Source organism: Lingula anatina, chromosome 4, assembly GCF_051362555.1.
Source record: "Lingula anatina isolate TDL-2025a chromosome 4, LinAna3.0, whole genome shotgun sequence".
Taxonomy (NCBI): domain Eukaryota; kingdom Metazoa; phylum Brachiopoda; class Lingulata; order Lingulida; family Lingulidae; genus Lingula; species Lingula anatina.
The window spans coordinates 3,222,501-3,240,000 of NC_141770.1; the positions used below are offsets into that span (position 1 = coordinate 3,222,501).

The 17,500-nt window shown below is 39.3% G+C and overlaps 2 protein-coding genes and 1 long non-coding RNA gene across 6 annotated transcripts in view; 2 read left to right on the forward strand and 1 right to left on the reverse strand.

Annotated features, from left to right (window-relative positions):
• Window positions 1-7,290: 7,290 nt before the first annotated feature.
• Window positions 7,291-9,532, forward strand: LOC106172748 (somatostatin receptor type 5-like). Its single transcript, XM_013553585.2, has one exon. The coding sequence runs from the start codon at window positions 8,256-8,258 to the stop codon at window positions 9,255-9,257; it is 1,002 nt and encodes a 333-aa protein (XP_013409039.2). The 5' UTR covers window positions 7,291-8,255; the 3' UTR covers window positions 9,258-9,532.
• A 1,860-nt stretch (window positions 9,533-11,392) lies between these two features.
• On the forward strand, window positions 11,393-12,260 carry LOC147762065 (uncharacterized). The gene is made up of 2 exons (XR_015333954.1): window positions 11,393-11,703; window positions 12,045-12,260. It is a non-coding gene; the product is annotated as an uncharacterized LOC147762065 (long non-coding RNA).
• LOC106172749 (cationic amino acid transporter 4-like) overlaps window positions 11,698-17,500 on the reverse strand; it is a 15,321-nt gene continuing 9,518 nt past the window's right edge. For all 4 annotated transcript variants that reach the window (XM_087011406.1, XM_087011407.1, XM_013553586.2 and 1 more), the window contains 3 exons: window positions 16,275-17,500; window positions 15,755-15,863; window positions 11,698-13,565 (listed from right to left, as the gene is read on the reverse strand). The exon at window positions 16,275-17,500 is cut by the window's right edge and continues 435 nt beyond it. In XM_087011406.1, coding sequence (XP_086867532.1) covers window positions 13,351-13,565; window positions 15,755-15,863; window positions 16,275-17,500 — 1,550 coding nt within the window. In that variant the 3' untranslated portion in view covers window positions 11,698-13,350. The remainder of the gene's footprint in view (window positions 13,566-15,754; window positions 15,864-16,274) is intronic.

A 17,500-nucleotide genomic window follows, 5' to 3' on the forward strand; every position in this document is an offset into this window, starting at 1 on the left:
TTGATAACTGTATCTGCAAGTAAGCCAGACTAAGAATATAGTTTGTATATTATCAGCAATCGAAGCTGTTTTAAAGGAGTGTTTCCCTTACTTGTCAGATAATATTGTTCATTTAAAATACCACATGACCGAAACGAAGACCTGAGTCAAGCTGTATGCGCCGTTTATTAATTTCTGCAGTCAACTTCAATCGTAGAAAGGGTCTATGCATGTAAATCATTTTATATCCGTTCACTTTTTCTCAATTCATCTCGCAAACATTCCTTTTGTATTAAACTTGTTGATTTTTAATCGTGATAGTATTTGCTGATGGATGCTTTTTGTTTCGTCCAAATGCGGGTGCCTGGCAAAATGAAAAACAAAGTGATGGGTTTATTTATTTCAGCGAAAATAACACAATATAGACAAACAAATATACTTGTAAATGAATATTAGCTTTATTATTTATGTATGAGTTCAGCCGTCTATCATATAAGTAAAATGTACCTAACAGACCGATGTCTAGGCACGTACTCAGTATATGGAGGAATAAAAATTCACTAGTTATGCTATGGAATGCTTTTCTGGAATTCTTTGACTGCATATTATAAGCTTCACAGTGGGGAAGAGCCTGTTTTAATGATCCGAGGAACGTTGAGTGGATGTAATAATAATAATAATAATAATAAACTTTATTTAAAGAGGGTAAAACATGTGAAGTGCGCATACTTATCTTACACGTGGCCCTCGCGAAAGAAGTGGATTTAAAATAAAGTGATGTACTCAGGCCTTATAATTGGATAAGGTTAACTTGTGGTTTTGGTGGTTAATATGGGTGTTAGTGCTATAAGATCTGCGGATAGTGCTAGTAAACGCCTAATCCGTTTATTAGACCTGATAACGTATCATCCAAAAACGTCACGTAATGTGAAGTCAAATCCTGACTAAAACTGACGGTCTCTACAAAATTATATCCACCCAAGACTGTGGTCTGATGCAAGTTTGACTTATTGCTCTACCGGCCCTAAAAGTACAGTATTGTGCAAAGCAACTGCGCGGCACAGTCAATCATCATTATCACTAACCTTTGACCTACTTTTCGCCATGAACACCACTTCACAAATTTGGATTTAAACTTTTATTTTTTCCCATGATTTTGTTTTAAGTGGTAATTTTCAACAAAAAAATATTGAGAACTCTTGTTTACTGCATTTTGTAGAGCTTGTCAAGCACAACACTGGGGGTGGTGTCCCTTTTTTGGGACGGGTTTCCATACGAATGCGCTTACTCCAGCTTTTGGTACAATATCCGGAGGCGGTATCGCCTCTCTGATCCTCTAGTTTTTCTTCATTTTACAGCTTAATATTGAAATAGTTTTACCTCCAATATTTTGATGCCTAACAAAACATCTACATCGGGATATATATACTGTCCTCCCCCTATTTCCCTTGAGAAAGGGAGTAGAGGTGGCATCATCATTTCTGTTGTGACTGGCCCGTCTTCTTCAGGACCACCCCTGTGTCGACTACGTATCGTCCCCAGAATTTGAGAGACCGTCTTTTGAGGCCATATACCGCTGTAAACGCCCAAATTAACGAACATGGCGTTGACGTATATAATCTCTGAACTTTCAATTCCTGAAGAACTCTTTATTTTGATAGCTTTTCAGTCCAAGATATCCGCCCCAAACTTCGATATATCCCCATCTCAGTTTCTTCTGCGTTCAAATCCCATGTTTCACAGCAGTAGAGAAGTGCTTATATGATATAGCATTTCACAAATCTTAATCTACTTAGTATTTTGGAAATTTGAATAAATAAATAAATAAATAAATAAATAAATAAATAAATTCTATTCAATCACCTTGAAAATCAACATAAAACCGCTGCCACGATTGTTTGTCATTATACGTCCCACAGTTACTGAAAAGACCGGCACACACCAGGTAAAAAAAGGGTGAGTCTAAAGGGACCCTTTCAACCCACCCCTTTCCTCCAAAATAGGTCCGTTAATCTATTCTCCGTCTTCCCAGAAAGGATAAAGAACATATTGAGAGGAAACCCGCAAAAACATATGCAGTGCGTCAGGTTTCATTTGGTTGAAGGTGGGTGAGGACAAAAATGGCGGATCACCCCCTCCCTTCTTTCTTTAAAATTCCCTTGATCCTGCATCGGAAGTTTCCCAGGCCTCATGGAAACGCTACTGATGCTGCTGCTACTCTACGTTCTCAAGCTGACTACAAATGTGGTTCAAGATAAAAAAAAATTCAATTTTTAGAAAGGATGGCCATTGATTAAGTGATCCGACGATTTATTATCTTTGACGTTTGACTTTCATTTTGTGTCGTTAATACCCATGACACCTTTATTTCATTTTGTCTTCCGATATCGCAATAACAAAGTTGTCCAATGTCTTTTCGCAGCTATCTGTTCTAACAGAGTTTCATTGCTCAAACTGACCCATCACTCCATTTTTTTATCTCTGAGACGGGGACTTGGGGAATTAACATCAATTGGATGCCCGTGTAGAGAAATTGGTTTCCACGGGCTGCCAGATTTAGATTAATGGAAAGATAATAAGGTCTTATTTTCTTGCTATGCACGTGCTTTATTCAGTTTATTGGACAGATTTCTCTCGATACAAAAAAACACCTTTAAATCCTTTTTTCAAATAGTGTCCCTTTTGCTTGGGTTCAAAAGGTAATGGTCTGTGTGATGGAGGCCCCGGTCACATTAGCGTATGCCCGGTCACTAGTGCTGTTCACACGAGGAGATCTTAAGACCGGGAAAGGGCCTTATACGCGTCATCAGCCAGCCATGGCACTTTGAGGACTTATCGTGTCTATAACTGTGGTCTCTTCGGTTAATCAATTTCAATTTCTTACAAGTAGGTCTTTTGCCCGATATAAATTAAACCTTGTCAGCACATTTATACAATCCAGTATCGTGGTGGATGATTGTGTAAGAAATTAAGCAGGCACAGAGCGTTATGGATTAGAAAATCAATTCCAACTGTAATTACATCATTAGGACTGGCTGTCTTTTTTGGAATGATAAACTTACCCCATACAAAATCATTTAAATGTGTGTCAAAAATGCTTTACGTCAGTGCACCGGGAATCACCGGCTCACTTGATGCAACATGCCTAAGAACGCGCATGCGTACTGCTCGCGGGAGCTGCGTTCATAAATCGAATGTCCATCGCGTGAAACAGAACAGGCTCAACGGCAAGCGGCATGCGGGATTACATAGACTAACTCCTTTCCTCATTGAAATTTTGCTTTTGTTCAGAAGGGACGTCTTTAGACAGAAAGTCAGAAAAGCGTTAACTTTTAGTGGCACTCTTGAGCCACCGAACGATGTCATTACAGAGAAACGCTCTGACAATCCTTTTGGTCACTGGAGGCCTGGTGCTGTTGGTAGGCTAGAATCTTTAAAAGTAGGTATCAAGATTCATTTATTTTACTCATTATTTGCTAGTAATCTTGCTGTTTAAAGCGTGTTCTACGTGTATGAATTGTTGTGGTAGCGTCAGCAGCTTAATAATACTGTCTCCTTCATTGGAGCGCGTATCCTTGATAAATGTATAGGTAATGTTCATCAAAATAAAAATATTCGCTCTAACTGTAATAAGACATGCTCAATGCTTGAAGCAATCACAATACTTTTTGTAATGCGCAAATGTTAAAATACCAGAAAAACATCGAAAGGAAATGATATCTTAACCGAAATACGTCGAATTAAAAGAAAGAAAAATTGCCTTCATAAATTAACGTTTTATCTTAAAATTCTACCATTCAATCAAAGCCTAGATGATTATATCATATCTTCGTCATGTGTCCGTCATAGGATTAGTGCAAGTGCAATGCTGAAATAACAATGGCGCACAAGTAGATATGTTCAATCTTAATTACACAAAAATAACTAAAGGCTCAGATTTTCACACATTTTATAAAACAAAGTAGCCTTATATGTGCATTGTAGCTATAATCTTATGAAATTCAGTACAAAATATACTAATGATTATAATTTATGACGTTTATTAGCAAGAAAATGTCAGTACGCTCTTGATGTAGTTTTGTTTAATAGGCAGATTTGGCCTTGCCCGTTATATCAATGCATATGTGTGTGTGCGTGTATGTGTGTGTGTGTGTGTGCGTGTGTATGTGCGTGTGTATATGCGCGTGCGCGCGCGCGTGTACTAACTAGAGTAATTTGTTTCCTTTTAGAACACCAAGGGAGTGCCCGAAATGTGATTTGCGAAACCTTATATATGCCTCCTTCTCCATTTTGTCGATTTTAGTGACGGTATTTCAATTACCTTTTATCTGGAAATGGGTCGTGCAGTAAAAAAAATCAAATACTGCTACTTTGATTAATAAGCCCGTATCTGACAAGAAGTTCAATATATGAACATATTGTGGCCAGGTGTGCCCTGATAACGTTATGTTGTAAATGTCTTTATTTGACAGTGCTTAGAATGGGTTTCCATACCTAGACCGATCTAACAGTTTCGATCTATCTCCAAAGGGAGGGGTCGCTAAATTGCTTTCAGCTAAAGCGGCTCAGATGTCCAGCACGCCGGCTGAAGTTGCTAAATTAATAATTAATAATCCTCTAGCAGCTTCAGTATGCGTGACAGACATCTAAGCCGCTAAAGGTGACTACAATTTAGCGAATCCCTTCGGAGATCGATCGATCCACAGTCAGAACGATAGGGTGTGGGAATGCTCCCTGCTGGTTGCGGTCCTTTTTGTGTGGGTAGCGTATTGTACTTTACGTCTGACTTGAAATATGAGGTTTTTAGGTTTATCGTACATAAACAGTGGGGCGATTCGTTGAAAATTTTATCGTTTTTAATTCATTTGTTCAATAAGGGGGCATCTTGAATCCTTTTCAGTTCCGATCTCAGACACAAAAGCCAAAACCAGGACGCTGAACCAAATTAGACCGACAGTTCAAAAGTTCATTTGACCAATTCATATTAAATTTTTATATACAATAGTTATATATATGCTGGCCGCGCGCAGCTGTGCGAGAGCGTTATAGAGGTTAACTACTTAAATCAATTACTGATTGACTACTTTGTGATTCTGGTGATGAATTTGTCTGTCATTCAAAAAGATAAAAACCAGAAGCAATGCAAATGCAATAAATTGTAATCAACGATTTGAAAAATGACACTTAAATTACAATGTAGGTGCTGCGTGTTTTCGCACTACTATACACACAAACCCAATTCAAGCTAAAAACCAATCCCTAGGCTATATGTATATTCAAGTCTCAGCCTTCACGCAGCCCATCTTCTCGAGTCGTGCATAATTTCCCTGTTGAAATACCTTTTATTAACAACATAGTCACGGGTTTCTCAATAAGTGGTAGCTTAATAAATTTCCCCGGAGTAAATTGAGAGATGGATTCCAAATATCTCTTTCATCTTCCAATCGATAGATGGATAAGAAGCCTATTCGCAAAAACACCCATTGAAAAAAAAAGGTGCAATTTCAAAAATAAGCCCTGACTTTGTCCGATTCCTGTATTCAATTGATCCCAAGCTAGCAGGGACTTTTAAGCAAACTTTTTCAAGTTCGTTCGGCATAAAAAAAGAGGATTTGTTTTGCTGAGTTTCCGGGAAGAATATGGAAATACCTAATCTGCCGTAAAACCATTAGAGAAAAATTGCACCTTACAATAATGGGTCGTGCTTATCATCAAATTAAATGTTTGTGCAGTTGGTAAATGATCTGAACTGTGGTAAACAAGAGACACGTTCCTCAGCGTTATATATGTGAGAGTTGCTGTAAACGGAGTCTTGAGTTTTGAAGGAGCAAAAAAATGGTAATGACTGAGCTGTTACGGCGTTATTTATTTATTTATTTTCGTTTTCAGAGCTTTGTCTTACAGAGCTTTCGTTTGGATGGAGTTGGTGACAAAATATGTATATAACCAGGGGTTTTTGTACTAAACATGGGGCAGAGAGTGAGTGGATTCGCTTTTAAACATATGAATCATTTTTTAAAATAAAATAATTAAAATAAAAAACTGAAATCTCAGTGTCCTTTATTTCTCTAATTGCCATTTGCATGCAGATGATTACTTGAAAATTACCGAAGAACAGAGAAAGGAGGGAAATACGGTAATTCATTAAGTGTGCCTTCTAACATTTATATCAGTATGATTTTCCTTAGTTTGTACTTTTCCAGTCAACTCCGTCATGCGAAATTCTAAAACACGTTAAGCTGTCAAATGCGTTCGAACCCATCTGCTCATTAATATATATATACGTGCACAGCGTATGACCAGATAATTGTCTATAAAATCAATTCTGTCGCTTCACACTCATGATACACTACATTGAGAGCCAAATATCATAATCACATAATGAGAAAATAAAAATGTATTTTTAATGCTTAAAATCACGCACTGACAGCTTGGCTTCTGGAGTATGGAGGTAGCGCAGGTGCCCATTGTACGCTATTGCTATTCTGGCTTCCGAACCGAACGATTTGAAGGACAATTCAAAGACTTTAACTGGTTAGATGCTTTAAACTGAAGTGACTCCAACTACGTGAACTGGCAATTTGGCGTAATTTTAACCGCAGGGATATTGAATTAGACACCATGAGTACGAATATTTGAGCCTTCATTACTCTTAGAAGACGGGAAGCCATCCGTTTGATTGAAACTGGAATTGACCATAATTGACATATCCCTCTCTGTCGGAGAGATCATTTCGGCGATTGATTTGCTTAAATGGCAATGTACAGCGTGGTGTAGATACGTACAGCCACTGCTTCGTGTGACTGCAGCCAGAAATCAAATTGTGTTCATTCAATAGTTTAACGTCCTATTTCAAACAATTATTTTGCCATAACTTCATGAATATTTTACGAGCGAGGCGGTGTAATAAGCACGGCAAATTGTCAACGATGTGTTTGTCTATCTTGTTGATGTTTCTAAAAAATATGCAAGATGCTAGGATGAATATGTTATAAGAATAAAACGAACCTACAGCCGCAGTTAACACGATCATTATAATACCATCTTAAATTTTAATTATTCAGCAAAAAAAATACTATTACGTGTATATGCATGTATATGTAGGTTATACAAAATTCAGTGTTTGGCCCAGCCTTCTAAATATTTAAATATATAGAAACTGTGCCAAACACTGAATAATAACATCACGCTTTGTGTGACCCGTTATATTCTGCAACGAAAAACCCCAACATGCTTTTTATTTTTAACAATACTGCGGCAATTATCTTATAAGCAAATTACTATTTCCAATTATCTTTTTTTTAGGCTGGAGACACCATGTTTCAACGGTGCAAATGAAGCACAGGACAAGCAGAGATCGGCTGAATGCGAATGACCACTGAATATCTGATTACTGCAATACTGACTTGATGATTGGTTATTGAAAAGATTACTACAAAATGGATTGAAACGATACTCGAATTAGGGATATTTTGTTATAAAACAGATGGCAGTGAAGACCAATAAAGGCGTTTCCAAATTGACAATCGCTAAAAATCCTCGTTGAGAGCACTGGAAGAGAAAATGTGTCGTTCTTAATCAAAGAGTGACGAATGCTCATAATGAAAAGACCCATCCAAGGGGAATAGACTGAAACAGCGCCTAGCAAGAGCGGATTAAAATAGAGAAGGCTTCATATTTAATCTCATTCCAAAAACCAATAAATCAAATTCACGTTTCAACACGGTTATGCAGTGCACAGTATTCTTTACTTTTAGAACAGTGGAAATATATTCAATTTTCGTGTTCTCATATATGCGACGTTATACAAAACTGCTCTTGCGGCTTATGCAATGTTCTGAAGACCTTAAACTCATAAGTTGTCTGCACGGCAAGATGCTGTATACTCGCTGTACAAAGTAGTATTGCAGAAACTTTGAGTGAAAAAACGCGCAAAGGGCTGGCAATGATGTTCTGAGAAGTGAGGGTAGATTTTACATATATCTGTTGGCGAAGAATGCTAATTAAGCCACCGTATCCCGTACATTCGCTCTTTTCTACAACATCTTTTGTGGCATAAGGCAGCTGCTCAGTCGGTAGGCTCTTGGGGAACAAGGGCCTTGTCTTGAAAACCTGTTCTGCCATTTCAAAAATGTTCTTATACAGCGTTACGGTTTCAGCGCTTCAACTTTAATGAACCTGTCACAGATTTAGATCCCGTTGCTATTAATGTAGAATTCCAATGGTACTTGCCAAATTTGTTCATATTCATCTGCAGGAAAGCAGCTGAAATCAAAATGGACGGAAACTTTACCAATGTGACGTCATGGTGCGGGGAAGAGGCAGACGACATGAGTAACAGAACACTATTTGAAGTTACCGTGTATAGTTTACCATTTGTTAGGATCGGAATCCCAATAATCATCCTCCTTGTCAGCGTCGTCGGACTTGTCGGCAACATCCTAGTGATATACGTCATCATTAAGTTATGGCGGATGAACATCCTATTCCTGAACCTCGCCACTGCGGATCTCCTGTTCCTTATCTTCTGCGTACCCATCCAAGTGCTCATGTACGCCACTAAGAATGAATACGTCTTGCCGTCGTGGACGTGTAAATTGTTCTACTATCTCACCTACGTCACGATGGGAGTAAGCATATACTCATTAGTGTGTATATGTGTAATACGTTACATCGCTGTCTCCAAGCCGCTTGGTTCTAGGAGCATCCTGCATCCTAAAACAAACGCTGCTATTGTTTCAGGAATTATATGGATGTTCACTGGAATTATCAACATTCCGTTAATTTTGTACTCGGGAGTTCGCTGGGGACCTTGTATAATAAACACAGAGTATAACTGGCAGTATGCCGTTTACATTGTATTGGTGGTTGGATTTGATTTTTTCATACCGTTTGCTGTTGTGGCCACTCTCTCCATGTTAATCATATGGAAAGTTCAGAAGGGACAAACCAAGCGTATGGCGCTGTCTCTGCGGAAAGCTTCACCGCATACCCACGCTTCCAGCAAGCGGGCAACGCAACACGTCGTTGTCATGGTGATAGTGATAACTGCTGTATTCGCTCTCTGCAACTTGCCGAATCATATTTTGCTCTTACTTCTGGCAACAGACGCCGTGGATATAAGCTGCGCCCCACAGGCCCTGAAAGTGTTTGTTGTTCTGTTGCAAGTGCTTGGGATCTCAAACTGCAGCATCAATCCCTTTTTGTATAATTTTGCTTCGAGTGAATTCAGGAAGGAATTTGTCAAGGCGTTGAGTTTACGTCGACACAAACATTAGAACTGGATACAAAGAATGTTGACTTTTGTGAAATGCATCAATATAGAATATCCGGTTTGATAGGAATGATAGTCCTGAGGATGGTAGTTCCATGTGATTAGTACCGGCGTAACGAAACTTGAGGTCCGTGTAGCAGAAAGTCTGCCCTCCATATAGTTACAATGGTTAGGGTTAGCCTGACCTAAGTGGGTCAAAATCCAGGCGAGGCTCACCTGTACAAACCAACGGGAAGCGGATTCTCTGTCACGGGGGACTCTCTGGCACGTTACACCGGTTATCGGATCAAGAATACCGAAAGAATCCCGCACGAAAACGAAGTAGATACTCCAGCGCAGTAGACTACTGCAATTATACTGCAAACATGCTTCAAATCTGCTTCGATTGGGGATCTAATTAGCATATTTGAAACATGCTTCTATCATGCTGCTAATCTACTGCATTAATGCTCCTCCTCTGTACAACCCTATGTAATTTTTGAAGTAGAATTGCAGTAGGCTATACTGCATTTCTACTTCAAATATGCTCCACACCACTACTGCGTTAATGCTTCTTTGCTACTTCGATACTACTGCATTTTCGTGCGGGATGTCACCTGTACAAAGTAACGGGAAACGGAACAGTTTCTAGCGGAGTACCATTCCTGTCACACCGGCCTCTTTGGGAGATCTATTCCCGTTACAAAAATGAGTAACTTCTACAATTATCGGTCCTGGCGGAAGTGGTGTTCATAAGCTCATTGACAACCCAATCGACTTGCCCTTGCAACACATTCTCTCAACAGACCATGATATTACGATTTGATAGCTGTGTATACATGCAGTTAGGTCCTTTTATCATCGAGCAGTATACTTTCGCGACACAGTCTGTACCGATACATTGTGAAAGACTGACAGCTTAACAATGGCTTGGCTTGTACGTAAGAGAGTCGTCTGAACGGAACCTCGACTCGACTTCCACACGTCCAACACATTTTCTAATACCCCCTTTACACTGGACGGCGTCCTTTCTGCGACCATGAAATTTGGCATCGCTGTGGTCTAAATAAGGAAGCACGAGCATTGATTTTGTATTAGAATGAATGCTCAATGATCGGCCAGTTGTCGGCACGCAAAGTATTATAATTTTTTAACTCTCAAATGGGGCCGTACTGCTGGACGCAGAAAGGACGCCGTCCAGTGTAAAGGGGGCTTAAGCAACAGGAGGCAAATGTGAAGAGAACTTATAAAAGGTAGTAAACCCTCTATAGCATAACTACTCGTACACAACAACAATAAGGACCTTTCAAAGTGTACCGGAACAGATACTATCGCTTAAATACACAGTTCATAACACGACGGTGCCAAGTTAAGGCCGTGACAACATGACTGTAAATGCAGACTCCCGATGTCCATCCAACTCTCATCTTTCACTTAAAACATTAGCCCCTCGCGAGCATTCGGTAGTAGCAAGATGAAGTCAGGATTAACTGGTCATTATTCTGCTGTCGACGCATCAATCGACAACACAAGACACGGAAGCAACAACAGGACTCATTTGAAGGAAACGCATTAACGTTTATGTGTTTTTGTGACATTTATTACGTAAAACATAAAAAGAATTAACAACATATGTCCCATTGATAGCGCATGATGTTTCTGAAATTCGTGTATGAATTGATTTGCAGAGTAGAGAATTATTGACAATGTTTTAGCTAGCATTCATCTTCATTTGAATGCAAATAAAATAAAATATAAGCGCTTGGGACTTGGAAAATTTTTGGAAATCTTGCTTACACGTCAATAAAGTATACATTACATCGCTTTTACAACAGATTAATCCTTATCGTGGTGTTCTCATCAATTTCAACTTAGATTTAGAATAGAACTGTTGCACTGGCCAGTCCATCAGAAGACTGTAGTCAAAGAGCGCGTAACTGTAGAAAGCTTCATGATACGAGGTAATTCCTTAAAAAATGGTATTACATGTAGTCAAAAACGTTTTATGATATGCTCCCCGTGCGACCATATTTATTCCTTAGTGGACTAAAGTTAAAACTGAGAAGAACACAACATTTGTGATCATTTGAAGAATCTGTCACCAGAAACGTTCAACCAAAATAGTCAAAATCGACAATAGGACAAACCCTAGAAACCCATTTCAGCATTCATGAAAGTCCAGTTATTTCTCTCATTTCCAAATCTGAGGTGGTTTTCACTCTATTAACCACAAAGATGTGAGGAAACATCGTTTAAAAATCTGCATATAAATAAATATCAAATAACTTAATTTAAGTAACACTGCTTAAGTACTCCTGAACAAAATAGGTATGACAAAGCCAGTTTGATAGTTATATCTTAATTGAAATACTGAAATACTCGGCTTTCGTCTTCTGCCTCCTTGTGATTTATAACTGAAGATCAAAGATACCGCAAAATATGTCGTCTGAGAAGAGTTTTTACTGGTTAAAGTGATAATAACTCTTCGTTTCGGCCAAAAAATGAATTTTCCTGGAGTAAACAACAATTTTCCCATACTTACCAATGGTTAATGAATCCATTTTTACATTCAAAGTTAGTCCCTGGTTTTTTTCTAAAAAGTTTGGTTTTTTGTTAATATCTCTTAAGAGATTTTAACAGAGTATAGCCATCAATGGAGGTCACGTGGTCTAAAGACAAGCTCAGATATCAGAATAATAGCTATAACAGCCGTTTTTGTGGGAAAACAGAATATACTATATTTTTATGAGTCACTCACAATGTTTTTATTGTGAAATACAGATTTCATACGAAGAGTTATTATCCCTTTAAGCCTAGATTACATTTGAAATGCGATGCCCGTACGGTGCACGTATACTGCCCGTAATACCCTTTCGTACGGCGTCTGAGCGGAGGTAGACGGTGGCCGTGCAAAATCGCAACGGAATCGTACGGATTTAAGGCCATGTAATGTAGACATACTCGGCGTAGCCCGTAGCACCTTACGATTTAAAATAATAATAATAATAATAATAATAACAATAATAATCGTACGGACAATTTCATCGCATGGCGCCCGCGTAAATGTAATCTAGGCTTTAAGAGTAAATATAAGCCATTTTGGTTGAACACCCATGGTGGTAGATTCTTGGTGATACTTCACACGTGTAAGGAAACTGTTGCTTGACTTACAAAACCTATACCATCTCCTGGTTGAGATTTCACATTGCACACATCGTGTATTATCTTAAAACTTTTCTATAAATTAAAAACAAAAAATGTTCCTGCGAAATTTTCTAAATTTTTGGCCATACACGTCTGCTCTTTTTGCATCTTATATACATGTAACACAATATCTAAATTTCAACTCACGTATATTGAATAATTACTACACATTCGATGTTTGCATTCCTGTACATATCTTTAGGGAAATTATTTTCTGAAAAAATAAAATAATCTTGTTGATATTTCGATCGCGTTGGTTGATTGTCTGTCAATTTTAAGCCATAATAGTGGATGAGTGTTAAAACATCTCACAATATATTCCCCTGCCGGGTATAGGCCTACCATTACCATCGGCTAAGGGATCCCCGACTTACACTTGGGGTTTGAAAGACAGTAGTGTAGTTTCTTTAGATAACGTCCTTCCTTAATGTGCATTATTTGTATAGAGTGGCAATACAACTGACGCTGCGGTGGGCGTGCATATATCTAGTTACAGAAATACACTGGCTTCTGTTTCATTTACTGCTTACTAGTGTGATTGTCACTGAGAGTACCGAACCTTCTTCAGATATAAGGACCAGACAGGCTCTATTACTGTCTATGAATCATTCCGCTCTCTCTCTCTCTCTCTCTCTCTCTCTCTCTCTTCTTGCTTCTCATTGACGATAAATGACAATAAATTAGCGGATTCGGAGCACAAACTATTGCACACTTAGTTATACGTGATTTGGTCTACACTTAACATTACTATACGCATTCACCTACAAGCTCCTCTATACGTAGGTCTCCCCGGATTTCTATCCTCTATGACTACCGGCGTGGATCGTCGCATGAACAAGCTTGATGCCATTTCAAACAGCAAGAACCCTACAACAAGCAATGAACGAACATCTCGTGGACAGCAACCTGATTCCTCACTCGAACTCGGGTTTTTCCTCCTGAGATTTTTTCCACTTGTCTCCATCGCCACCCTCCTCCGCGCCGCCATCATCATCATCGTCGTCGTCATCACCGCGGAGAACAGGTGCCTGCTGACCGTCCCCTCCGTAAGAAGTTAAAGCGTTATAGGAGGCAAGACTGCGGTTCTCTGCGCTGTTTCTTATTCCATACGCAAAGTACACCACAAGCCCTAAAAACGGAGAGAAAAATAACAGTGGTTAGGTTGATTCTGCTGAAATAGAGTCACATAGCAAAATTTCTTTTCTAGTCTAAAATTACTATTTCACTTTTTTCTGTGTAGTTGGTATTGTCCTGCTACAGACCTGACATTTAATATGGAATATTTTAACTTCAAAGGTATGTCTAGGAAAAAATATATCATTTATTACTAAAACGTGTATTTCCTGTGAATTATGAGAATATATAAATGTGTCGTCGGGTGTATCAGTAACAATTAACTGACTGTCTTGTCTGAACACCCCTGTATTACGTAATATGTGGTGATTTCTTTGGGTGGTACACTTTTGGCCGGTCCAAGTATGACTATGGCAGAGCATGGTTCAGTCAAAGTCTCAATATTTCGGCAACGCCGCAGAGAAGTCTCCGAAATTTTGCATCCAAGTATATTCCTCCAGCTTAAACACCCAGAAACCTGTCAGACGGAATATCTTGCCGCCTTTGAGCCCTAATAGCAGCCAGCTGAAGCAAGACACACCATTGACCGTTGCTGTGACTAGACACTGCTATGAATGTCTTTTGTGGAGCGTTTAACTCTTTCACAGATGATAATTTGAAAAATATAGAGATCGAAATAATGCTTGTAATGGTTGGAGTTTGACTAAGAATCAGCCATGTATTTTTGTTTGCTGAATTAGGTGAATTCTATTAAAGAACTGATGTCACAATTACACTGATAACATTATTAAACGTTATTAAAACAAGATTCCGTATGTTGAACGTCATCACTTTACAAACGTTACAGAACTTTTTGACGCCACGCACAGACGCGTCAGAGCTAGGCGTCTTCCAATCCAGAATACCCTGTACAAAATAATAAAATGTGGCTTTTATTTATTTTATTATTTTTTTTTTTTTACTATGCTTAGCTTATTCACAGTAATTTTTTTTTTGAAAATTTTATTTTAGAACTTGAATAAGGAACAATGGTTAGTGAAATTATTTTTTGTATTACTTTACGCATTGCGTTAGGGGTGACACTTTTAATATTTGAGCGTCCCATGAGGGGGATAGTTGTCAGTTTACGGGAAATAAAATCATCAATTCATATATCACAGTTAATAAAACTTTATTCGTATCTTACTGATAATGCGAGTTGCAAACCCTGAAAATCACGAATCACGGGGTATGATGACTTCCTTTCGCGACGGGAGAATAAAAAAATCCGCATTTACGAGTCACGGGAATGTGGTGCTTCACGGCTCACGCTAAATAAAATGAACGTTTCAATCACCTTGGGAAATAAATAGTGGCTTTCACGGGTAACAAGCGAACCCAATGGAACCCTCAAATTTTCAATGACCTTTATATGTGTTTACCGCCCCTTCCAATAAAGAGAGATGACCATTGTCTGTTTTTCTGAATAAAGGTCTTTATTGATCAAATGCCTCTTTCTTACTGGTGCAACCTACGAAGAGATAACTTTGCAGATTTAATTTCGCCGTTTGCAATTATTTTATAAATTGATCAGATGAACCAATATTAAGTGTCCAATTTCTACATGTTAGGAAGTTTTGGGGACACATAAGGACATTAAAACTTGGGTACTGAAATCGTGTGTGTCTTGTGGACGCTAATCATGTACAAGTGAATTCAATTTTAATAATCAATGTTATCATTATTGGGGTAGGTGTAACATACGCACCATGTATAGCTTTACTTCAAGTCATAAGACAACGTAACATCATAAACTACCCCTGCGAAAATTTGTCTCATTAACGTTCACTTACGGTTCTCAATCTATTCTAGAATGTTTGGTGTATTTTTTTACAGTTCTAATGATGTTCTATAATGAATGCAACAGTGCGAGAATTGTTTTTTAGGAAGTCCTTCAGAATGTCCTAGAACAGATTGAGATCATTTTCCATTAAAAGAGAAAAACATAGTGTTCTTGGACAGACTGAGAACCGTAAATGAGCGCTACATGAGACACATTTTCGCAGGGGTAATTCATGAACCAAGATATTGTGGTTGTTAAGTGGAGGGGGGACTTGCTGTCTCCATTTCATCTATTGCAATCGGGTAACACCCGAGAAAGTTGGCTGCAATCGCATCCTCGGCTGATCCCGTACAACAAATCGTCACCCGAGGAAAGCAAAGACAGTGAACAGAATCTAATGTAAATTGTGCTCCGTTTCTCACCTACTGCAATCCATATAGCCAGTCGGATCCACGTCAGATAGGTTAGTTTCAGCATCATTGCGATGTTTATAAACATGCTGGTGGCAGGAAGCAGAGGTACCAGTGGAATCTGTAACAACAGAATTGTCATGGCATCACGGTATTAATATTTGGTCATTAACTGGACTGGGAATACCTCACAAACATATGACATAGTCGTAATTATTCAACAATTTTGACTTAATTCCTATATATGACAGTGCATTTCCCCAAAGCTGACCTGCCTCATCGAATCAATAGTTTTATTGGTCTGTACTAAACTACAAATAATAATAATAATAATAATAATAATAATAATAAATAAATAAATAAATAAATAGATAGATAAAAGTGACTTCAGCATTTAAGGGGAATTTGTCCTAAAATATAGTGCTTGTCTCCACCCACACTCCCCTCCGTCCATCTTCCACCCCCAACATGACGCTAAATTGAAAAAATGCGTCACAGCAGCGCCCTTATTGTCAGAACAAAAATCACTCACCTGGAACGTCTTGAACGCTGTATTCTGAACATGTGCAACGATCACCAAGAATGAGAAGACTGTCCCCAAAATAAGTATTACAAGTAAAACTATTGTCCACCATTCTGCTCGTAATATACTCTCCGTGGCGTATAAAGCCAAGCTACACAACGCTGCCATGAACGCCGCCATGATAATCGTGGACGTAGCCACAGCGGTGCCGGGGCTGCAGTGCCGTAACACCGGAAGAGCGCGAAATAATTTCTTTAGTTTGCCAAAATCGTCATGGCTGTATGAATGGTGCAATGGTTTGCTCGCACTACTGCTGCCATTTTCGGCTGCCGCCATGTTGCCTGCAGAATCGGTGGCGCTATCTGTAGGATCTGGGTGCAGCTCAAACTGACACTCTGAGATGGGCTGGTAACGGAGAAGGATGACAGATGCCGCCACCATCGTATAGGCCATGAGAGTTCCGATGGACAGAAAGTCAACCAAGGTCTCCATGTCAAGTAACAGGGCCATCAGAGCAGCTACGAGACTGAACACAAAGTTGGCGATCACTGGCGTCTGTGTACGATCATTTACTTTGGCAAATATTCTAAACAATAACCCATCAGATGCAATGGCGTAGATCGTCCTAGGAAGCATGTACATGTTCCCCAAAAGTGCCGTAAAAATTGCAACAACTGTCGCGGCACCGACGACGTATTTTGCCCAGTGGATACCGCGCGCCGCAAAGGCTGCCGGGAACGGGGCGCTGGCAGAAATGTCATAATAAGGAACAAGAAAACTGACAGAAGTTGTCACAAATATGTACAGCACTGTCGTGACTATCATCGCTGAAATTGTCGCAACGGGGATGGACCTTCCCGGAGATTCAGCTTCTTCACCGGCGATGGAAATCCCGTCGAACCCGATAAATGCGAAAAAGCAGGATGCCGCACCTCCAAGGACTCCCTGAAACCCGTATGGGAGAAACCCGCTATCCCAGGTTGTTGGGTCCGCATAAATGAATCCAAGGATTGCAACCGACACTATGACAGTTACGTTGATGACAGTGAAAACGCTTGTTATGTTAGCAGAAAGTTTTGCGCCCAACGCAACAATCACTGCTACAGACAATACAAAGGCAAATGAAAGAAAATCTGGGTACTGACTTAGGAATTGTCCCGGCAAACTCAAATGTTCTTCAAGAGCGCTGCTCATCGTGTTATTTGCCAGCGCGTCTATGGAACCGCTCAAAGCGC